General features: G+C 35.9%; 4 protein-coding genes across 10 annotated transcripts; all 4 read left to right on the forward strand.

The window, feature by feature from the left end:
* Nucleotides 1–5,401: 5,401 nt before the first annotated feature.
* Nucleotides 5,402–10,052, forward strand: LOC121772720 (NAC domain-containing protein 82-like). Its single transcript, XM_042169918.1, has 7 exons — nt 5,402–5,531; nt 5,821–6,312; nt 6,746–7,020; nt 7,996–8,376; nt 8,619–9,029; nt 9,118–9,220; nt 9,459–10,052. Exons 2-7 carry the CDS (start codon nt 6,159–6,161, stop codon nt 9,890–9,892), a joined length of 1,758 nt encoding a protein of 585 aa, XP_042025852.1. The 5' UTR covers nt 5,402–5,531; nt 5,821–6,158; the 3' UTR covers nt 9,893–10,052.
* A 4,604-nt stretch (nt 10,053–14,656) lies between these two features.
* Nucleotides 14,657–17,198, forward strand: LOC121771920 (BTB/POZ domain-containing protein At2g13690-like). Its single transcript, XM_042168818.1, has 2 exons — nt 14,657–15,464; nt 16,050–17,198. Exons 1-2 carry the CDS (start codon nt 14,856–14,858, stop codon nt 16,989–16,991), a joined length of 1,551 nt encoding a protein of 516 aa, XP_042024752.1. The 5' UTR covers nt 14,657–14,855; the 3' UTR covers nt 16,992–17,198.
* Nucleotides 17,199–17,521: 323 nt separating this feature from the next.
* On the forward strand, nt 17,522–20,178 carry LOC121771921 (ADP-ribosylation factor-like protein 2). 7 transcript variants are annotated; one of them, XM_042168822.1, is made up of 6 exons: nt 17,522–17,736; nt 18,216–18,335; nt 18,418–18,528; nt 18,617–18,779; nt 19,219–19,299; nt 19,764–19,890. In XM_042168822.1, the coding sequence occupies exons 2-6, from the start codon at nt 18,271–18,273 to the stop codon at nt 19,806–19,808; spliced, it is 465 nt and encodes a 154-aa protein (XP_042024756.1). In that variant the 5' UTR covers nt 17,522–17,736; nt 18,216–18,270; the 3' UTR covers nt 19,809–19,890. The 7 variants fall into 7 exon arrangements, with proteins under 7 accessions (XP_042024756.1, XP_042024754.1, XP_042024755.1 ...); XM_042168820.1 differs by having other exon boundaries at nt 17,530–17,736; nt 18,181–18,335; nt 19,783–20,178; XM_042168821.1 differs by having other exon boundaries at nt 17,530–17,736; nt 18,216–18,333; nt 18,440–18,528; nt 19,783–20,178.
* A 59-nt stretch (nt 20,179–20,237) lies between these two features.
* Nucleotides 20,238–23,020, forward strand: LOC121771213 (putative pentatricopeptide repeat-containing protein At5g13230, mitochondrial). Its single transcript, XM_042167987.1, has one exon. The coding sequence runs from the start codon at nt 20,421–20,423 to the stop codon at nt 22,890–22,892; it is 2,472 nt and encodes an 823-aa protein (XP_042023921.1). The 5' UTR covers nt 20,238–20,420; the 3' UTR covers nt 22,893–23,020.
* The last annotated feature ends 196 nt before the right edge of the window (nt 23,021–23,216 follow it).

Raw genomic sequence — 23,216 nt, forward strand, 5'->3', positions numbered from 1 at the left:
TGATATACATAATTACTTTATCATGCACAAATTATGTAATTTCTCTGTTAAAACGTATTAGTGCTTTAACATTATACAATATATCAATATTTTTTATGAAAATGAAAACTAATAATTAGTATTAATTTAAATAAGATAAAAGAATTTTTATTTAAATCAAAAGTGAATATTTTAAAGTGTAGATTAATTATTCGATGTTGATGGCAATTTACTATTCAATCCTATATGTTCTTAGAATATATTAGCTCTCTTTGTAAATGACGTAGAGATCAATGTTTTAATCCTCATATATATTCTATTAATTTAATACATTATATTACAGTATATTCTTTTACTATATATTACTATATAATATATATATAATATTGATTTTATATTATATATATATATATATATTTTCGATTTTATTCGGTTTTTGAAGTTCAGTTTTGGTTCGGTTTGAGCAAAATATCAAACCGAAACACCAATGCTCACCCCTATATATTGTTTCTCAAAGATCTACTTTAGTTTTTTTTATCTCGGTCTAATATCAAAAATAGGGATGTCAATCGGGCCAACCCGCTCGGGTTGTTGGGTTATTCTGACGGGCTGCAATTTTTCGACCCTAACCCTTTGGGTTTGGGGCTAATCAGGCCAAAAAATTCAACAATGCTTAGTTCCAATTTTTATTTTATTAAAACTTAGAATTCAGTTCCACTACTTCACGTAATAAAGTAATTGAATTACTTAATCTTCTTTGTTTTGTAAACAATATAATTATTACTATAATGATAACACAATTATTGTACTCCGTCCATCTCATGCTACTCGCACATTTTTCTTTTTAAACCGTAAATTAAGAATTGAGTAATTAGTGTAATTAAATTAATAATTTAAGTGTAATAATGAAACACTCAATAAGTGACACTTAATTAATTATAATATTTTAATTAAATATGATAATTCTTACATAAAATAATAGTGCAAATAGTTTAAAACGAGACAAAAAAATAAAAGAAAAGAGCGAATAGAAAGGGACAAAGGGAGTATAAAATAAAATAAAAATAAAAATATGTATTTATTAAATAATAATAATATTTTAAATATAATATCATGAACTTTGGAAAAATAATAATCTCAATATTAATGTATTCTAAAAAATATAATCATAAATTTGCAAAACACAAAAGTGTTAGCATATAATTGAATTCGTTTGTAGTATTCATTATGATTTCTAAAATGAGTAATTTTATCCATAAAATTTATGAAAGCAAAAACTAATAAAATTATGAAAGCATGATGTATATTCAAAACAAATCTTAAATTTATTCTTTTAATTGAAAAGTGTAACCCGTCAGGTTGACCCGCAACCATATCGGGCCAGCCCGCCTAACCTGCCGACCCATTCAGACTGGCCCATATAGCCCGTTTTATATTCGGGTTGTAAAAATATAGCCCTAACACTATAATTTATCGGGTTATCCCTAATCGAAATTCATTTGGCCTTTGGCCATGCATTTTAAGATGTGCTAAAATTCATGCAATGATATCCTCTATATTATTTTATTTACTCCACTCACATCAGTTGATTAAAACTATATAAAATCATATGCCGAAGTCCAAATGCTTCATTTGGAGTGGGATAGTATATAAGGACATTCTCTTTTTGTAAGTGTTCATAATGTTATGAATTTTTTTTCCTATAAATTTATTAAAATTTGTATTCATTATTTGAAAATCTTATGTCCCGTGCATAGCACAGTTGATAACACTAGTTATTATATAAAACAAAACGTACAATATTTTTTGTAGTTCATTCTTGAATTTTACGCCAAATGCTGCTTTATTTTTCTGAATCCTATGAAGTGAAAAGTTCATTAAATTCATTTTTTCAAATGCAATACACAAACCCGTGCAAAAAAGACGCGTGCAAAACACGTGCCAAAAAATACTCTCATCTTACCTGAGATGGACAAGGTAGTAATTTTCACAAATAATACTCATATAAGACATTTGACATAACATATATGAATAGACATGTGAAAATTATCAAATGAGAATTATTATATAAAACAAACGAATAATCATTTTTTGTCGTTCATTCATGAAATTTTGCCAAATGCTGCTGTGTTTTTCCAAATCCTATGATGGGAAAATTTGTTGAATTCATTTTCCAAATACAATAACTTTATACGTCAAATGCGTGTTCATAAATTTTACGATTAAATGAGTTTTCACCCACTAAATTTGTATTCCAAACTATAGATATTATCACAATTAACACAAAGAATACAAAATACTAATAAAAATAATACACCAAATAGGAATTACGAAATTGTAGGACTTTCACATATACTATTTAGGTATTTATATTAGTGATGTTCACAAATAATATTCATATAAGACATCTGATACAACACATATGTATGTGGAAATTATCAAATGAGAATGATTATATAAAACAAAACGAAAATCAATTTTTGTCGTTCGTTCTTGAAGTTTACGCCAAATGCTGCCATTTTTTTCAAATCCAATGAAGGGCAAATTTCATTAAATTCACTTTTCTGAATATAATGACTTTATACGTCAAATATTATCGTATTTAATTTCCTTGATTGAATACACAGACCCGTGCAAAAAAAAGACACGTGCAAAAAAAGTGTCATCTTAGCTGAGACGGACAAAGTAGTAATTTTCACAAATAATACCCATATAAGACATTTGACATAACACATATGCATATGCATGTGAAAATTATCAAATGAGAATTATTATATAAAACAAAACGAATAATCATTTTTTGTCGTTCATTCTTGAAGTTTACGCCAAATGCTGTCGTATTTTTTCGAATCGTATGATGGGAAAATTCTTTGAATTCATTTTTTCAAATACAATAACTTTATACGTCAAATGTCATAGTAATTTTTACGATTAAACGAGTTTTCACCCACAAAATTTGTATTCCATGCTATAGATATTATCACAATGAACATAAAAAAATACATAATAAGTACTAATAAAAGAAATACACTGAATATGAATTATGAATTGTAGGACTTTCACATATACTCACTCCGTATTCTAAAAATAGAAACATTTGAAACGACACGAGTTTTAATGCACAATTGGTAAAGTAAGTGATAAAAATTGGTAAAGTAAGAGAGATGAAAAGAAAAATGAGTAAAGTAAGAGAGAGAAAGAGAAAAAGTAGTGAAAGTAGAGTTAGTGGATTGTGGGGTCAATATCATAAAATAGAAATATTCTAAAGTTTCTATTTTTAAGGAACGATCCAAAATGGAAATAGTTGTTATTTTTAAAAAACGGAGGGAGTACTATTTATATCATTTATATAAGTGATGCTCGCAATTAATACTCATGTAAGACATGTGATATAACACATATGTATGTGGAAATTATCAAATGAGAATGATTATATAAAACAAAACGAATAATCATTTTTTGTCGTTCATTCTTGAAGTTTACGCAAAATGTTGTCGTATTTTTCCGAGGCAAATTTCATTAAATTCATTTTTCCAAGGCAAATTTCATTAAATTCATTTTTCTGATTACAATAACTTTATACGTCAAATGTTATCGTATTTAATTTCCACAATTGAATACACAAACCCGTGCAAAAAAGACACGTGCAAAACACGTGCAAAAAAGAGTGTCATCTTAGCTGAGACAGACATAGTAGTAATTTTCACAAATAATACTCATGCAAGCAAGACATTTGACATAACACATATGCATATGCATGTGAAAATTATCAAATGAAAATTATTATATAGAACAAAACGAATAATCATTTTTTGTCGTTTATTCTTGAAATTTACGCCAAATGCTACGTATTTTTCTGAATCTCATGATGGGAAAATCGTTGACTTCATTTTTCCAAATAAAATAGGTTTATATGTCAAATGTGTGCTCGTAATTTTTACGATTAAATGAGTTTTCACCCACAAAATTTGTATTCCCTGCTATAGATATTATCACAATGAACATAAACAATATATAATACTAATAAAATAAATACACTGAATAGGAATTATGAAATTATAGGACTTTCACATATACTACTATTTATATATCTATAGATGCTCACAAATAATACTCATGTAAGACATCTGATATAACACATATGTATGTGGAAATTATCAAATGAGAATGATTATATAAAACAAAACGAATAATCACTTTTTGTTGTTTGTTCTTGAAGTTTTTGCCAAATGCTGTCTTATTTTTCCGAATTCTATGAAGGGCAAATTTCAATACATTCATTTTTCTGAATACAATAACTATATACGTCAAATGTTATCGTATTTAATTTCCACAATTCAATACACAAACCCGTGCAAAAAAAGACACATGCAAACACATGAAAAAAATAGTGTCATCTGAGCTGAGACAGACATAGTAGTAATTTTCACAAATAATACTCATGTAAGACATTTGACATAACACATATGCATATGCATGTGAAAATTATCAAATGAGATTTATTATATAAAACAAAATGAATAATCATTATTTGTCGTTTATTCTTGAAGTTTATACCAAATGCTGCTGTATTTTTTTGGAATCTCGTGATAGGAAAATTCGTTGACTTCGTTTTTCCAAATACAATAACCTTATACATCAAATGAGTGTTCATAATTTTTACGGTTAAATGAGTTTTCACCCCCAAAATTTGTATTCCATGGTATGGATATTATCACAATAAACATGAGATACTTACATGATACTAATAAAAGAAATACACTAAATAGGAATTATGAAATTGTAGGACTTTCACATATACTATTTAGATATTTATATTAGTGATGCTCACAGATAATACTCATATAAGACATCTGATGTAACATATATATACGTGGAAATTATCAAATGAGAATGATTATATAAAACAAAACAAATAATCATTTTTTGTCTTTCATTCTTGACGTTTACGCCAAATGCTGCCGTATTTTTCCGAATCACGTGAAGGACAAATTTCATTAAATTCACTTTGCCGAACACAATAACTTTATACACATCAAATGTTATCGTATTTAATTTCTACGATTGAATGAGTTGTCATCACGAAAATTTCTTATTTCATATTATAGATATTTTTATAATCAACATGAAGAAAACATAATAATTCTAATAAAACACTCTAAATAAGGATTATGATATTGAAGGACTTCCACATACTAGTAAGATTATTGCATTCCATCTTACAGACATTCTAACAATCAACATGAAGAAAACATAACAAACATAATAGTAAGAAAAACATTAAATAGGACACATGATATTGAAGGACAAAAACATAGTAAAACTACTCCTAATATTACTACTTAATTTTTTATTTAATTAGAAGTGCATATTAGTAAATTAGCTTACTCTACAAGCTTGACAGCTCACGCTCTTCACCCTACACTTCTCTTCTATATAAACCATCACTACCCCAATTCCTTTCATCCTTGTTATTTTTTGCCTCAACTCTTAAGCCTTTGTATTAGCCACGCGTTTCCCCCCTCAGTTCCACCGGTTCGTCTCCCGTCGAGGTCTGTGTTGCCATTGTTTTCCTTAATTCTGTTTTCTCGTACCATAATCGTGTTTTTTTCTTTTCTACTTGTGTTTTATTGGTCTATTGATTCGATGGATTGTGTTTTGGATTCTAGGGTTTGTGTATTGGCTTTAGGTATCAATCGTTAGATTCATGTCAGAACTAGAGAATTTTTTGTCCGATTTTATTTTATTTTGATTCTCTTAAATCTCAGTTCTTTTGGTCTTTTTTTGAACTGGGCTTTGTTGATATTTGCCCGAAGGCTACTGATATAGTTGAAATGTTAGGGCTTGTATTGCACACCAGATGTCTTTTGATTCCAACAAGAAGAAACATCAGAGGTTTTTGTGGTGTGCTTGCTGTTTCATGAGCCGGAGGAGACTGTGGTGCTCATCGAAGGTGTTGTTTCGGCATTGGACTTGAAGACGAGGATTAAGTAGTTTCAGGTTGGAGGGCTGAGGTTTGGGATTGGTGTGTAGAGGCATTTATTTTTCCATTTTCATTTTTTTTCATTTTCGAGGACTATTGGCGCAGAGTGATTGTTATTGGTGGGGAGAGGTTTTCAGTAACATAATTGGTGAAAGTTTACTTCAGTAGTTGGATTATTAAGTGTTCTGTTATCACAATGCGTCAGCGTCTTGCCCCTGGATTCCGTTTTCATCCAACTGATGTTGAGTTGGTTTTGTACTATCTGAAGAAGAAAATTTTGGGTAAGAAGCTTCTCTCTGAGGCTATTGCGGAGGTCAACATCTACAAATACTCCCCATGGGATCTTCCAGGTCTGTTGTATTTCTTTTCTGTTTGGTTTCATGTTATTTTAGAATATTGAGAACTGTATTATAATGCTAATACGTCAACAAATTTTTCATTGGCATGCCAGTATGGGTCTTGTGAGTTGTTACAGCCTTGGACCTCCTAGTTTTTACTTAATTTGTTTCCTTATATTCCTAGCTTCACACTTTTTTCTCTGGAACCTGGTTTCATCTGGATAAAGCTTGGTTGACTCACTGTCACTTTTTGGATTTGGAACACATACATACATTTAGTGTTTCAAGAGCAACTCTTTATTGCTAATTGTTGTAATTCTCCCATTGGCAGGCATTGATTCAGTTAGATATGATACTTCCTCTTTTCGAACTTGTATCTGCTTAGTGTTTTCTTTAACTCTTCCCCTATATTCGGTGGTTCATATGGTTCTCTCTTGATGCACAGATAAATCTTGCTTGAAAACTAAGGATTTAGAGTGGTTCTTTTTCTGTCCAAGAGAGAAGAAGTATGCAAGTGGAGCACGTGTCAAGCGTGCAACTGAAAATGGTTTTTGGAAAACTACTGGAAAAGGCAGGACTATTTCTTGCAATGAGAAAACTGTTGGAGCTGTAAACACCTTGATATTTCACTTGGGTCATGCCCCGCAAGGAAAAAGAACAGATTGGGTTATACATGAGTATAAGATCATTGATAATGAGTTGGCTGAAGCTGGAATTCAGGTACATCCTTTCTTGGCTGATATTCAGAGTACCAATAATTTTCGTTTGAAAATATATATACTATATTAAAGCTTGTTTGTTAGATTACAGCTAAATTATGATGAAGATGCACCGGTTTTCCATTATGATTTTTTTTCCGGTTCTTTTTTAGACTTTTTATGCACTCCCTTAACCTTTTTGACATGATCTTCTCAAATTTAGCTCTTCATCCTAAAAAATTTCATGTTGACCTAGAATTTCCTTTCCTTTGCCCAGTTCTCATTCAGGGTGTCTACTTGAAGTCATTGGATATTTTGATAAAACATATGACTGAGTATTTTAAGTTTCATATTGGCAAACAAACTCAAAATTTGTCAATGCATCAAAGTTAACATTTAATGAGTTCGAATTATTTTTATCAATTCATCCTATCATTCAAAACCTCATTACATCCAACTTGGAGATTTTACTACCACTATCCACCTATTTCGTGCAATTCCAAATTTCCAATTTGTTTTTACTTTTTGGATGACAATCTGTAGATGTGACCCACTTTATTTTTTCTCTTCGTGACTTTTCTATAGGTTAACATGAACCTTAGCTTTAACATGCTACAGACAATTGTCTGACTATTTTGTTTGCATTTGGGAGGACAAATATGTTTAAACAGCTGATCAGTGTATTTCTGTTTGCATTCAAATGTGGAGTTTTGCTTTACTCTTGTTGTGCATAGACTCTTAAGCCTTTATGGTGTATGCATTCTGGTTTTTATTGTTGTTGAAAATGCATCTGTATTTGGAATGTAGTGTTATGCTCATTCTGGTGAATGGCAATGGCTATTTACTTGGCGGAATCTGGATAAAGTTATGAATTTAGCTTCCCTTTTAGTTTTTTGCATGTAGACTTCCTATGGTTCTGTCATTAAGTTTCTTGGGTCAATTACTTTGTTCTTTTGTAGGCCAACAGTTGTCTAACTGGTGATGTTCTCATAAACAGGATAATTATGTTGTGTGTAAAGTTTTTAAGAAGAAAGGACTAGGCCCTAAAAATGGCGCACAGTATGGAGCCCCTTTCAATGAACCTGATTGGGCTGATGATGATGACGATGTTGCTGAGAACCATGCTATACCCCAGGCAGGTGAAGCTCCTTCACAAACTGCGTGGATGCAGAATGAAGAGCAAAGTTTGCCTCTTGGAAGTGGATTGCTTGACTCTGGAAATGGACCACTACTTATGCTTGAGGAAGGTCCATCATCTTCTGTGGTTGCTCCAACTAGTATTGTAGCTGCAGGCGAGACCAATGATGAGATTGATAGTATGCTTGCCTACTTTGTCGATGAAGACATGCTGCTTCCTGATGGGAATGGATTCAATCAGGTAACCTTTTGTAAAGTAAATGTGTCTTGCTACAATCCATAACAGATAACGCCATGATGCTATATGCTTCTGTTACATTTTGTTTTATTTGTCTCCTAGGAGTGTGTTTAACTATGTGATGCATTTTCCACTTGCAAGCTCTCTTCCACCTCAATGCAGAATATCTTCCCCTTTTGGAAGGCATGGTGCACTATTTGCATGCACTGCTTTGAATATGTGCTAATGTGAATTTTGCTTAGCAGGATGATCTTAGTGGCAATGGGAACAACATATTGTTACCTTGTAGTGGGGGATTTGATATATATAATGATCTTCATGACTTGGATGGTTGGAGTAAGATCAATGAGGGCAGATTTGACTTCACTGGATCACAGAATGTTGACTATCCACTCAACATGCTTCCCATTGACAATTCAACATATATAGAACTCGATGATCTTCGGCGCCCATTGGATTGCTCAAATGGAGTTACTGGAGCTCATTTCTCATCAAGTGGCCTGGGATCTGCATCTTATGGCCATGAGAATATTCATTTATTAAGCTCTAGAACTGGGTTTGCTGGCATAGAGGATCAGCATCTTTCATTTGCAAACGAGCTATCTGTGTTGCCAAATACATCTGAAGGTGATATTTCTTTTGATGTGCTTCAGATGGTGAGTGTGATATTTCCAAACACTGTTATTCTCATTAGTCTGTTGATTATCCCATCTAACATGCTGTGTTCATAACATGAAATTGCAGGTGGACAATCCATTCTACCTGGCAACTAATGATTCACACAATTCAGACTTCTCATTAGGGCAACTGGGCAATCCAGGGTGTTCTGCTCCCAACACTGAAAGAGGTAGATCTGCTGATAACTGTTGATTACTCCAATTGTGGGGGGGGGGGAAGACAATTTAGTATCTTTCACATGTTTTATGTAAAATTTTTGGATCTTGCTATGTAAATGCAGCATCTATTGGGAGGTTGCATGACCTTCCAACTGTTGTGTTGGTGGATGCTGCAGGTACTTTCTGCAGTGCGTGGTGTTATTTGCCATTGATACTATAAATTAATGCTTTTGCTTATATTTATTCCAGGATTACATTTAGAATATCATTATTCTAAATTTATGGAACGCATTCCCGCTCACTTACCTACAGCTGCTAAGATTCTTGCTCTTTCTTCTCGTGGTGGCTCCTCCATACATATCAAGGCTGAGGTGACTCACAGAGCTGGTGAATGCACTAACGAAGCTTTGGCAGTTATGATGGGGGGGTCTAGCAGCTGTTGGTTCTTTTGCAAACTTCACCTTTGTGCTGTGGAAGGTCTGCTAGAATTTGCCTCAGATTTGATTATAGTTTGTTGCTTAAATGATACTCTGTCATTGACTTACTATTATCATTATCACCTGAATAAAAATTTAGCATACACACCCCCAAAACCAAAACTGGTAGTACTAATTTGGTTGTATGTTTGCTATAGTACTATATGTATTCCATTCCACATTGGTTTATGTAATAGTTTAGCTTAGTCTCTTGTATTATAGATATGTAGGCTACTCTTGTAATGAGAAAAGTGGTAGGTGTATCTCATTTTAAGTAGTCCCCATATATACAAGAGACTTAACTAGACTACTATGTCACATAACAATGTGGGATGAAATACACATATATACTCTTTCCGTTTCTTCATAGTTGAGTCATTTTTTTATTTCGGGAAGTTTCTTTATAGTTAAGTCATTTTCATATATAATAATTATTTTCTCTTTCTTACTTTACCCTCTCTTACTTTTTTCTCTCTACTTTATTCACTTTCCACTTTATTCTCTCCACATTTTTCTCTCTCTTACTTATTTTATCTATTTATTCAACACACTCAACATCCATTTCTTAAACTTCGTGCCGAAAAGTTTCGCTTCAACTATGTTGAAACGGAGGGAGTACATATTATCACTAAGCTAAAGCATATTGAGAAAGTAAAACTTCTTTCTCCCATTGCTAATTTATTATTTACAGGTGATATCCTTTCGCAAGTAAATCATAGTACTATTTTTTATCATAAAAAATAGTCTCATGCGGAGTATTTTTTATGTCGTACATTTACCAAAATTAGTCTTATGGAGTACTAAAAATTGATAGGTACTTTTAGTTTATATTCACTTTTTATATTTATTTCTCATATTCTCTTTAACTATTTTCATACTACTTCATTATTTTTGCATTAAAATTTCTGTTGTCGACCAATTGATTTTTGTTTTGGACGGAGGATATATCTTTTCGGACATCTTGTTTTACTTTAACTCTTACTATGCCTTTCTATTTATAAATAAATCAAACATGGTCTATATTAGTTCTTTTTTTTATTAATTCTATAAAAAACAATTGAGTCTTTTCTTTATTCTCAAAGCACACTCTGTTTAACTATTAGACTTGTGTGACGCTTCCGCAAAGGCGTGCACTAGTTTTTTAATCAAACGAGTATTATTGACGTCTACTACAACTACTTTAGGTCATCCGCAATGCTGTCTCTTATTCGTCTCATCTCTTAACTATTCATGTGTCTCACTGTATTTTTCACCCCATCTCTTAACTAAAAGACATCATCTGCATCCCTCCATCTCTTAAGAATCTCATCCCTTAACTATTCATTTAATTTCATTTTTTTTATTTGCAACAAATTCAATTAATAAAAACACACTTCATTAAATAAAATAAAATTATAATTTAAAATCCTAAAAAACAAAAAAAACACATAATTAAAATCTAAAAAAATAAATAAAAAGACATAATTTAAAATACTAGAAATTAAAAATTACACACTTAAAAACTACTCCGTCGGCGAATCATCCCCCGAAGGCGGTGGCGGTGCACTCAAGCCACCTGTAGGTGGAATACCAATTTGTCTTGCCATATACTCAATTCCGGCAATATGGGTTTGATATTGGGGAAACGTAATGCGGGAAGTGTCAGCCATCGGCAGTCAAGTACATGGACAATAGGGTGTTCGAGCCCGAGACCGAGCCCGCCTGGCTTGATTCGCCTCGGCCCCTCCTCCCTCTAGCCGCCTTCGCCGCCTTGGTCCCTTGCGGCTGACGGCGCCCACTGGAGGAGTCCCCTGCATCGGTGGCCGTGTCCTCAACCTCTTGTGAGGCGTTGTCTGACCCGCCCTCACTAGACGAGTATTGGCCACCCGCCGTGTGCTTCGTGCGTTTCGAGCTTGAGCCTGTGCTGGACTGGACACCGCCAGCCCACCTTTCAACGTCTTTGACCGCCTCCCAAACATCGACATGTTTGAATTCTTTGCTCTTGTCGTCAAAAAAGACTTACATAGCCGCTCTCAGAATGTTGGCTGTACTGGCTCCTCTTTGGTAATTCGCCGCTTCATTCTTGTAGATCCCGTAAAATTTTTTGACATCTCTGTCGACTCGGTCAAAATGACTGCGGAGCATCTTCATGGTGCGGCGGCGGGACCCCTTTGGCTTGTTCTCGTTGTAGGCGTCAGTGACCTTTTTCCCAAAAACACTTGCGGGTTTATTGATTCCCGACGATGGGATCGTACGAGACGCTGACCCAAGCGTTGAACAGAGTCATCGTGTCCTTGCGGCTGTATGGATGACGGCCTACGTCCTCCTCCTCCTCGGACGCCTCCTCCTCTTCCTCCACGGCGTCAAATGCGCGACCACCGGAGCTTCCATCGCCTCGTCCTCCTTCCGGATTGGGTTCATCCGGAAAATCCTCCCTAATTTGGGATAATCCCTGCGATTGCCCATACCTCGGGGCGGAGGGACGAGAGTATGCATCCACATCAAAATAGGGTGGTTGGTACGCCGCCGGCGTCGACGAGCCTTGGGTGCCCGACGTCGATGAACCGGAACCGGAAGCACCCAAGACATTGTGCATGCCCCCAGTCGCAAAACGTATTCAAGTCATAGCCGCCAGAGTTTCCGTCGCCGGATATTTTGAGATGAAAATTGGAGAGGTGAGATGAAAATTGGAGAGAAAACAGAGATGAATTGAGAAGAATAGATGTGTGTTTGTGTGTATAATGAGAATGAAAGAAGAGAATTTATAGAATAAAAAAAGAAAAAAATTAAAATTAAAAATTAAAATATTACCGTTTTTTAATTTTTATTTATTTATTTAATTTTTTTATTAAAATCGAATTAAAATTTTTTTTATTTATTACGTCAGCATGACGACGCCCACTCGCGGGTAGCGAGTGGGCGTCACACCTAGCGCCAGCGCTCGCCATGTGGCGCGTGGCGAGACGTCTCGCCAACCCACCCTCCGGGCCGAGACACCCGCCGAGACGAGACCGAGATGGATGGCTGCATCACCGTCTCGCTGCCGTCTTGTCTCTCCGAGACGGGGGGCGAGACGCGTTGCGGATGCGCTTAGTCTATCAAAATGGAAAACTATAATTGTTAACTACTCCTATAACTAATTAGTCATGCAGTTACAATTATGATCATAATCTTGTTTAGTCTCATTAACATACCTTTGATATGGCGATATCTCCGTCTTAGGTATCACTTTGGTAAATTGGATAAATTATCTCCGCTTTAAATTGGAATTTTTGTTTCGTGCTTTTGTGATTGTTCAACATTTAATGTACTTCTATTGTACTCCCTGCGTTTCCAACTAGGTTGGGTCAAAATTTTTTATCACAGAGGTTAAGAAATTATGTTGAAAAGTGGGAGAGACGAATAAAGTAGTAAAAATAAAGAGTAGGTAATGTAGGTGATGAAATAAAGTAAATGTGATTTGATGTTTTATTTTTGGCCAATAAGGAAATAACTCAACTTAGTTGAGACATTCCAAAAAGAAATACAACTCAACTTATTTGAGACGAAAAGAGTATTTTTTTTATCTTTTTAATTTGCTTGGTTTGTCATGTGATTTGCCGTGTATTTTGTTGTTGTTACAAGCTACCGAGACACCTTGTATATTGGATGACCTTTTTAGATAAGTATGAACTACATCAAAAGTCCCTAACGTTTCCATTTGTGTCACTGCAGGCCCCTAACAAAAAAAATATATCGTTAGACAATCCTAACCTAAAACATAATCACATATCGTATATTTGTAGCCATTTTTTAGACCAAACTGCCTAAATGCCTTCAGGGGGCATTTTAGTCAACTTACCAAAAACTTGTACACCTACACTGCAGACCTACCCTCTGTAATGTCATGTCATATTTGAAATTTCCCACGATATATACATCCATATTTATTTGGATTTTTCATAAGATTGGATTTGATTTAGGATATCTTTTTCTTCAAAATTTGGGCATTCGGTTTGATTTAGATTGTATATTAAATAAAAAAAATCCGAAAATCATAATTACGTTGTATATAATTATATACTATTAATTAATACTAGTACTTTCAGCAAATTCTATATACAATGTCCTCAACTTAATGTTCATAACTTTCAACGAATATTTCAAAATATTCCGCTATGCAAAAATTCCCATGAAGTCATCAACACATGAAATAACATCATTTTAGCAAAAAAAAAGGGAGAAGGGTTAATAGTGTTTTATGTCCTCAACTTTTTCTGACGATATTTAAGGTTAATAGCAAAAAGAAGTGATTATATTTAAGGTTAGGATTGTCCGACGATATTTTTTTTGTTAGGGGCCTGCAGTGATACAAATGAAAACGTTAGGGACTTTTGATATAGTTCACTCTTTAAATAAAATATTGTATTTGGTTTTATTGATTTTTTTTATCCCTTTACCCTCCTGCATCTCTTCTTTTTTATTCGAACGTTATATATATACGTTAATATATTATTTATCATGGTACCGCGTCCATGTGCAAAACAATTTATCAATTTTATTCTGATTCTTGACAAGTATAATCCTCATTCTTATTAATCCCATCCAGTCCCATGACACACTTGAAAGTTGAAATGTTTATTAATTATAGATCCCATAAATCTGCAAAAGCGAACGATTAATAAATTATAATGCGCAATCAACCAAAAGAAAAAGATAGATTCCATTTCAAGTTGTTTCTTCAGTGGGGGTGTTTGAACAATAAATATATACCGAAAACGAAATTAATAACGGTAGATCTGATTTGGATTATACAATAAATGAATATTGTGTAGAGAAAGAGGAGAAAATCTACATAAAATTTTCCAATCTATCAATGAATTTTCACTTAATTGCAGGCTCGTCGATGAATCATATGCCATCAATTTGAATTTTATCTCATTTTGCTTTATTTTTTTTCTCTTTTTAGAAAGAGGAGAAAAAAAAGGAAAAGTGTGAATACAGATTCTCATACTATTTCCAGCTCACGTCACAGTCTTTTGTTCATCCTCTCTCTCTCTCTCTCTCTCTCTCTCTCTCTCTCTCTAATTCACTGTATTCTTCTTCTCTCTCCTTCTGAAATCCTCACATTCTTGATATTTTTACCGGAAATTCCAATAAAAATTCCTCACATTTCAGTGAACCAGGCTATGAAATAAGCAGTCTCGCCGCAATGCACGACGTCAAATCCGAGCGCCGCCGCTACTGGTGCTGCTCCTTCACCACCCCTCCCCTCAGCCCCGAGACTCCGGGGCTCTCGCGCTCACGCTCTCTCTCTTCCTCGTGCGGTAAAAAGACGCAATTGCCCTTCTCCAACTCTCCCCAGACGCAGAAGACCCCCTTCGCCCGTCGGATCCTCTCTCCGGGTCGGGTCTCTCCCATCTCCGAGTTTCTCGTTGTTTCCCAAACCACTCCTAAAAACCACCAAATCCCTAAATCGCCTTTGCCTTTGCCTTTGCCTTTGCCGTTGCCCCCGCCGCCCCTGCCCCCTTCCGACAGCGAGGGGAATTTGGGGATTTATGATACTAGGTTGAATCTGAAGGGGAGGAATGGGGGATCGCTGGTGCTCGAGCTGAGTTCGGAGGTTTTGGCGGCGAATAGCGCCGTTTTCGCCGAATTGATCGCGGATTATCGCAAGAACGTGAGCGGTTTGTGTAGGGTTGAGGTGCCGGATGTCGAGAATCTGAGCGTGTTTCGTGAGACGATTGAGCTCATGTTTGAGGAGGATATTCAGAAGAAGCTCGTCAAGATTGGGGTTTTTCGAGCTATCGACATACTCGAGGTATTCAACTTTTTAATTAAAGAAATGCGCTTCTTCGATTTTTCTTGATTTTATGAGTATTTTCTTTTGATGATGTGGTTTAATTCTTACTCAATTCTGACTTTTTGGTGTATGATTTGTGCATCATGTGAGTTTCAAATTACTGTTTGGGTTTGAAAAGTATGTATTATTAGGATCTGCTGATTTATTACTGTTTCGATTTCAAATTCGAGTGAAAAAACTTGGGTTGATTTTCATCTGCAACCTATTTCTGATCTCAAATAGTGGCTTTGTAGTTTGGATTTTCCATAATGTTAGATGAACTAAATCTACTTGCACTGTTTTGTTTGTGTTTCTGACACAATTTATGGGATTATTGATGACATTTGAGGTGGAAATAGTTTGAGTTTCATGAGTTTTGGTATTTTACGTGTTTTCTTGCCCGTTTGTTGGAGTAGACTGCATCTTCCTTTCAATATGATGCCTTCTTGCATTCCAAGCTTCTATTTCTGAATGGAAAACAAGAGAAAAGGTCGTTTCATTTAGAGTGTATGAACGTCGTTTTTGGTAATTCTAAAATCTAAGTCTCCTAATCACTTGTCTTAGGCATCAGTAGGCGTCAAGTTTAGCAGGTGTATCTCTGCGTGTTTACAATACTTGGAGGCGGTGCCATGGACTGAAGAAGAAGAGGAGAAGATGAGGGAGCTATTCAATGGACTAAAAATAGACGATCCCAAAACCAAAGACATCCGAGACAGATTCTGTAGCCCCAGTGATCCCGTTGATTCTCATCCAGCATTGACCAAGCAGCTTATCTTGTCCATTACCACCTGCATAGACGCCACTGCTGGGAATGGACTCAAATCTTTGGTTAAAGGTCTGTTATCCAAAAGTTCCGTCTATGAAAAGGATTCCCCGGATGTTAATAAGGAGGACATGTATGCAGTTTGTGAGTCCTGTCTGAAATCACTTAACAGTCTGCTTGAGGAGACCTCAGATAGCAATGCAGATCAGAAGTTGGCAAAAAAGGAGAAAGAAAAGCCTCTGTTAGAGCGCGTCTCAAAACAGGTGGACAACATAAATTGGCTTGTGGATATCCTGCTCGATCACCAGCTGGCGGAGGAGTTTGTCCGTTTGTGGGGAAATCAAGAAGGGCTGCTAAAATTGCACAAGAATGCATCTCCGATGGTCAAGTATGAGCTGAGCCGTGTCTCAGCAGTGCTGTTCATTGCAATCGGGACTAGTAGGATCCACTGCCCAACGGAGACGAGGCTGAGGCTTCTACAAGCGTGGTTTAGACCAATGCTATCTGATTTTGGCTGGTTGCGGAGGAGCAAAAAGGGACTGGACATGAAGGCATTGGAGGAGGCGATGGGCCAAGCGCTGCTCACACTTCCACTGAAAGAGCAGTATTCATTGTTTATGGAATGGTTCCATTGCTTCTCCAAGCATGGCAACGAATGCCCTAACCTCAGTAAAGCGTTCCAAATATGGTGGCGAAGATCGCTCCTCAAGGGCTCCGAAAGCATGGCCGTTGAATCTAGGTGAAATGATGCTGCTACCAGTTCTCATGTAGGGAGATTTCACCTATTATTTTGAGGTTGATATCATAGGAAGTCCAATAATATTGTAAGTAGATTTTTAGTATGTAAACTGTGTTGGCACTTTGTGGTGATGGAATATTACTAGATGCTTTCTTTATTTTTAGACTGCTGTATCCATTTCTAAATTTGATCAGACCCTATTACAGTATTACTGGTTTTCCTTGTATTTTCATGCAGTCATTTTCTAGGTCTTTAATTTTGGAGATAGGAATATTGTTTGGGGATTTGCTCTACTTAACTTTGGATTTTATAATGTGTAATTTGTGTGAGACCTAGATCATGATAGTTAATAATTTGAGGTTTTATTACTTTCAAATATTTTAATTAAAAAAATTATTCCAATTGAGTCTACTACTACTTAACTATTTCCGCATTAAATATTTAGTATTTAAATGATTTAATTTTGTAACTCTTGCTGTGCATAATCCATTTAAATTTTAGTTAGTATCTTAATTAATTGGATTAAGGTTTCGCACTGATATTCATATTCTAACAGTGTCCCTATATACTTTTATTAAAATAATGAGGTCTAATAAATTGAAAAATTATAGCAGAACAGAAAAATCGGCGCGAATTTGGTTGGATCTGAATGTTCGCGGCCGAGTTTCTGCGATTACAGTTCCACATTTACTCCTTTAAATACGAAATCGCCGCCGGCAACTCTGGTTTTTCTACGAGCTTCGAACCAGGTTCAGCATCATTTTATAGTATATTTACTTTTTTCTTTTTCCTCTGATTGCGGTTTTACCTTCTTTTCTTACTTCCACTGGAATTTTTGCAGTTGAATTGTCATTTGACGTTGATTTAGCTGCTGATTAATGTTATACTTTAATCTTTAAGCATATTTTCCCTTTCTGTTATTGCTTTACATATGGGTGAAAATGATTTTTGTAGATATTTTAGTTAGACGTCAACATGCAGTTATCTATGTTGTGTTATAACTACTTGTTTCTGAGCTCAATTCATTCATGCCAGCCCCAGAGATTCTTTAATTCCTTAAGTTGTTTCTTGCAGCTGACTCCAATTTTATCTTAGATGCACATTATGTCTCAATTGTATCATCTTGTTATCAATTCTAAATCTCTCCTCTGCATGATTGACTTGTGATTGATTTCCTTGGTCTTGTATCTCAGTCATCTGGTTGACAAGTGTACAAAAACTTATCTAGGTAAGGTGAAGTTAAGGAATTTTACATTGCCTAAAGGTTCTGATAGGAAACAAGAATGGGTCTTCTCAGCATAATCCGGAAAATTAAGCGCAAGGAAAAGGAGATGCGCATTCTCATGGTGTAATAACCCCTATCCCTTCCACTTCTGTTTTCATTGTCAACAAAGTAACATTCTTTTACAATATTTTAATCTCTACTCAAGTGGTCTTGATAATTCTGGAAAGACGACAATAGTGATGAAGATTAATGGCGAAGACACTAGTGTAATCAGCCCCACACTTGGGTTCAACATCAAAACCATGGCTTACCAAAAGTATGCTTTACATCAACATATAGTATGACACTATTTGGAGATAATCTAGTTTTTTTTCAAGATACATGTGATGTGATATTCTTCTTAGGTACACTTTAAACATATGGGATGTGGGAGGGCAGAGAACCATAAGGTCTTATTGGAGAAACTATTTCGAGCAAACTGATGGGTTGGTCTGGGTGGTGGATAGTTCGGATCTGAGGAGGCTGGATGATTGCAAATACGAGTTGGATAATCTTCTCAAAGAAGAGGTGTGTGTATTCTCTTTTATTGGCCAATCATTTCTTCTGTAAATCTGTCAAATTGGTCAACTTGTTCCCCCATTGAGTTTTCTGCATTTTATTGTTCTAAGCCTTTCTATAGTCGGTGATTTGTCCACCTGTGTTTATTTCCCATTCCCCTTGAATCCAGAATGTGTTATAAGGATAAGTTGCTTCTTAAGTCCGTGGATGCTGTTTGTTCAATAAGGTGCTTGTTCTACCACTACGGCATCTCTATGTAACATTACACTTCATATCTACTAGGAGTACTACTTTATTAAACCTTACACAGTCATCATATGTTATCCATGTTATGTGATCTCTTGTTATTAAATTTTGTTTCAGCAAATGAAGTTCTGCATCATATTATGTTGTTTGCCTGGTTGGTTACTTTTTTTAATTGGGTTTTTTCTGTATCATATTTCTACAGCGATTATCAGGAGCATCGTTGTTAATATTTGCAAATAAGCAGGATATACAAGGTTCGGTGTCACCGGATGAGATAGCTAAAGTAAGGTTTTGCTTTTGTTTGAATTTTAATCCATTTGTCTTAAATTTGATGCTTTTGCAACCGAGTAATATTTGTGGAAGAATTCTTCTTCTCACTGCTACTCCCTTAAGCAGTAAGTTTAAATTACAGGAAAATTAAGGAGTGTTTTATTTTCCTCAACACAGATATTCACATTAGATGTGATTATATTTTGTAGGGATGTTCTTTTGTTCAGTGCTTTTCCGGTTAAATGGTCTATGCATATTCGTTTTAGTCTAATAGTCGTTTCTAGCCCGAGGATCTACATACGACTAACTTTTAGTAGAGTATTATATTTTACGTATTGAAAAATAATGAGCATCTGTTGATATGTTCTCTTGCTATTTCTCTTGATGGAGGACATCAAACGTCTTGAGTTTTGCTAGAAACGACTATATTCCTTCATGTTCGGCTTCGAGTTTTTTCTAGTTTCTGATTTGGCTTAGATTCCGTCGTTTCACTCAGGTTCTGAACTTAGACGCCATGGATAAAAGCCGGCACTGGAAAATCGTGGGATGTAGTGCATTTACCGGGGAAGGGCTGCTCAAAGGGTTTGATTGGATGGTTCAAGACATAGCCTCGAGAATTTACATGCTTGACTAAATGCAATTGCATCCAGCCCTGGCCTTTTGTTACTCGTGTGGGGCGCTACTCGAACCCACAGGGGCCTCAGATTCCTCGTTAAAAAAGGAAGTTTCTGACGAGATCGGAGACATGTATTCAAAGTGGAGATATAGACGTTTTCTATGTGGTTTACTCGATGTTACTTAGAAGTTTTGCACTTTGTAACTTATCGTGATCATATATTCATAGTAATTCACTCTCTCAATTTTTATCTAAAATTTTTGGAATTTTGTTTTATATACTGAGTAATAGTATCACTCCACTCTTCTCTCATTCCTAAAACGAAAAGAGTTCAATTGATACAATGTAACTTTTGACTCAAAACAAGCTCAAAACGTAGAAAGATTGCAATTTTTAGTAAGAATTCTAAAAATTGGTAGGAGTACTATAAGTTGTGTATATCCGAAAAAATTAATCTTGAAATCTTTCTTCATAAATTTTGCTACAGTTTATAAAATTAAAAATCGCTAGACTTTGGCATGACCAAATTCTACTGTTACAGAGGAGTTTGGCAACAATGGAGATACGATTGGCTGCTCCGTATACCTTGCTTTCTACAGCATCGTCGCTCATCTTCAGTCATGAAAGCTCCAGCGGCATTGATTCCGAGCTTCGATTCCCATGCATATGCCCGAATGCTTCAGCTTTGCACGAAGAACAACGACCCCAACACAGCGAAAACCATCCATTGTGATGTTCTTAAGAGGGGTAACTGTTTGGACCTATATGGTCGCAATATTTTGTTGAATCTCTACTTGAAAACGGGGCTTTTATCCGATGGTCGCAAAGTGTTCGAGGAAATGCCGGAGAGAAATGTTGTTTCTTTCGTAACAATGATTCAGGGATATTCTCAATTCAAAGAGTACGATAGAGCTGTAGATTTATTCTTTAGGGTGCATAAGGAGGGCCATGAACTTAACCCTTTTGTCTTCACCACGATTTTGAAGTTGCTTGTGAGCATGGATTGGTTGGAGTTAGCGTTGTGTGTTCATGCTTGTATTTATAAGTTTGGTTATGGTTCTGATGCCTTTGTTGGGACATCTCTTATTGATGCTTATTCGGTTTTTGGGGCTGTGAATTTTGCTAAAGAGGTGTTCAAGGGAATTGTCGATAGGGACATGGTATGTTGGACTGGGATGGTGTCTTGTTATGCTGAGAATGATTGTTTTGAAGATTCATTGGATCTCTTTAATCAAATGAGGTTCGCAGGCTTGATGCCAAATAATTATACTTTTGCAAGTGTGATTAAGGCGTGTCTAGGAATTGAAAATGCTGAATTGGGGAAGAGTATACATGGCTGCGTTATAAAGACATGTTATGAGATGGATTCTTATGTCGGTGTTTCCTTGCTTGACTTGTATACCAGGTCTGGGGACATTGAGGATGCTAGACATGTATTTGAGGATATCCCTAAAGATGATGTAGTTCCATGGAGTTTCATGATTTCTCGGTATTCACAAAGTGATCGTTGTCAGCAGGCATTGGATATGTTTATCCAAATGCGGAAAGCTTTTGTAAGTCCTAATGAATTCACTTTGGCTAGCATCCTCCAAGCTTGCGCGACAAAGGAGGACCTCGAGCTGGGGTCTCAAGTCCACTGCCAAATGATCAAGGTTGGGCTTGATTTGAATGTGTTTGCTCTGAATGCCCTCATGGATGTGTATGCTAAATGTGGAAATATATGGTCTTCTATGGAATTGTTTGTGCAGTCCACGAATAAAAATGAGGTTTCCTGGAACACAATGATAGTTGGATATGTCCAACTAGGAGATGCAGAGAAAGCCTTTCTATTGTACCTAAATATGGTAGAACAAAACATCCAAGCAACTGAGGTAACATACTCCAGCTTGCTCAGGGCTGCTGCATGTTTAGCAGCTTTGGAGGTTGGGATTCAGATACATTCAGTGACGGTCAAAACCATGTATGATGGAGATGATGCAGTCAGTAATGCTCTTATTGATATGTATGGAAAGTGTGGACGAATTAGGGATGCTCGTTCAGTTTTTGACTCTATGATCACACAAGATGTCATTTCATGGAATTCAATCATTTCAGCATACTCGATGCATGGTCTTGGTGATGAGGCGTTAAAGATCTTTGAGGCTATGCGAAAAGCCAACATCACACCTGATCCTTTGACCTTTGTTGCTGTCCTTTCAGCATGTAGCAACACTGGATCAATGGATCAAGGTGAGTCTTATTTTACTTCCATGCAAGAGGATTATGGCATTGAACCACGCATGGAACATTATACTTGTATGGTATCACTTCTAGGAAGATTGGGTTATATTGACAAGGCAGTAAAGATGATAGGAGAGATTCCACATGAGCCCAGTGTTATGGTATGGCGTGCATTGCTCGGGGCTTGTGTTGCACACAACAATGTTGAGTTTGGGAGGTTTTCTGCTGAGAAAGTGCTTGAGTTGGAACCCCAAGATGAATCAACTTATGTGCTTTTGTCTAACATATATGCAGGTGCAAAAAGATGGGATAATGTGGCTGTTGTTAGGAAAAGGATGAAGAGGAAAAAGGTGAAGAAGGAGCCAGGCCTTAGTTGGGTTGAGAATCAGGGAATGGTTCATTCTTTCGTTGTAGGAGACAATTCACATGAAGATATTAAACTTATTCGTGCAATGCTTGAATGGCTCAACTTGAGAAGCAAAAGAGCTGGGTATGCACCTAATCATGATGTGATTTTGCTTGATGTGGAAGAGGACGAAAAATCACGTCTATTGTGGTCGCACAGTGAAAGGATAGCTCTGTCATTTTCTCTTCTTGTAACGCCTCCCGGAAGCCCTATACGCATCATTAAGAATCTTCGTATATGTGCTGACTGCCATGTTGCGCTTAAGTTGGCATCTAAGTTGGTGAAGAGAGAAATTGTTGTTAGGGACATAAAGCGGTTTCATCACTTTCATGATGGTATATGCTCCTGCAATGATTACTGGTGACTCTCTAAATATTGTCTTCAATGGATAAGCTGATTGAGATAGAATTTATTGAGATTATACAAATCGGTGTCGGCTCAGTTCCATAACGATTCTGCTTTTGCAATGATACTTTGTAAGTGATATAGTTTTTTTTATCTTCACTTGACACCGTTTTGAGAGCCTGCCCTCACCAGCCAGTTCTTCCTGCGAAGATGGGAATACGCTTTTACCACAACAGGGTGACCAGCTCTCTTGGCCATCATGTAATGCCATAGCTCTTCATCATTTTTCACACACTTATTTTCACCAGCAACCTCGATGCATTTCAAGACAGAGCACAAGTAC

The sequence above is a fragment of the Salvia splendens genome, chromosome 16 (assembly GCF_004379255.2).
Source record: "Salvia splendens isolate huo1 chromosome 16, SspV2, whole genome shotgun sequence".
Lineage (NCBI taxonomy): Eukaryota > Viridiplantae > Streptophyta > Magnoliopsida > Lamiales > Lamiaceae > Salvia > Salvia splendens.

What these genes read in the sequence shown, in the direction of transcription:
- LOC121771920 (XM_042168818.1), top strand. Translation starts at nt 14,856, where the DNA reads ATGCACGACGTCAAATCCGAGCGCCGCCGCTACTGGTGCTGCTCCTTC. An exon ending in GAGCTATCGACATACTCGAG is followed by an intron (nt 15,465 to 16,049) that starts GTATTCAACTTT and finishes CACTTGTCTTAG; the next exon opens with GCATCAGTAGGCGTCAAGTT.
- LOC121771213 (XM_042167987.1), top strand. Translation starts at nt 20,421, where the DNA reads ATGACCAAATTCTACTGTTACAGAGGAGTTTGGCAACAATGGAGATAC.
- LOC121772720 (XM_042169918.1), top strand. Translation starts at nt 6,159, where the DNA reads ATGCGTCAGCGTCTTGCCCCTGGATTCCGTTTTCATCCAACTGATGTT. An exon ending in CTCCCCATGGGATCTTCCAG is followed by an intron (nt 6,313 to 6,745) that starts GTCTGTTGTATT and finishes CTTGATGCACAG; the next exon opens with ATAAATCTTGCTTGAAAACT. An exon ending in CTTTTGATGTGCTTCAGATG is followed by an intron (nt 9,030 to 9,117) that starts GTGAGTGTGATA and finishes ATGAAATTGCAG; the next exon opens with GTGGACAATCCATTCTACCT.
- LOC121771921 (XM_042168820.1), top strand. Translation starts at nt 18,271, where the DNA reads ATGGGTCTTCTCAGCATAATCCGGAAAATTAAGCGCAAGGAAAAGGAG. An exon ending in AAAACCATGGCTTACCAAAA is followed by an intron (nt 18,529 to 18,616) that starts GTATGCTTTACA and finishes TATTCTTCTTAG; the next exon opens with GTACACTTTAAACATATGGG. An exon ending in CACCGGATGAGATAGCTAAA is followed by an intron (nt 19,300 to 19,782) that starts GTAAGGTTTTGC and finishes CGTTTCACTCAG; the next exon opens with GTTCTGAACTTAGACGCCAT.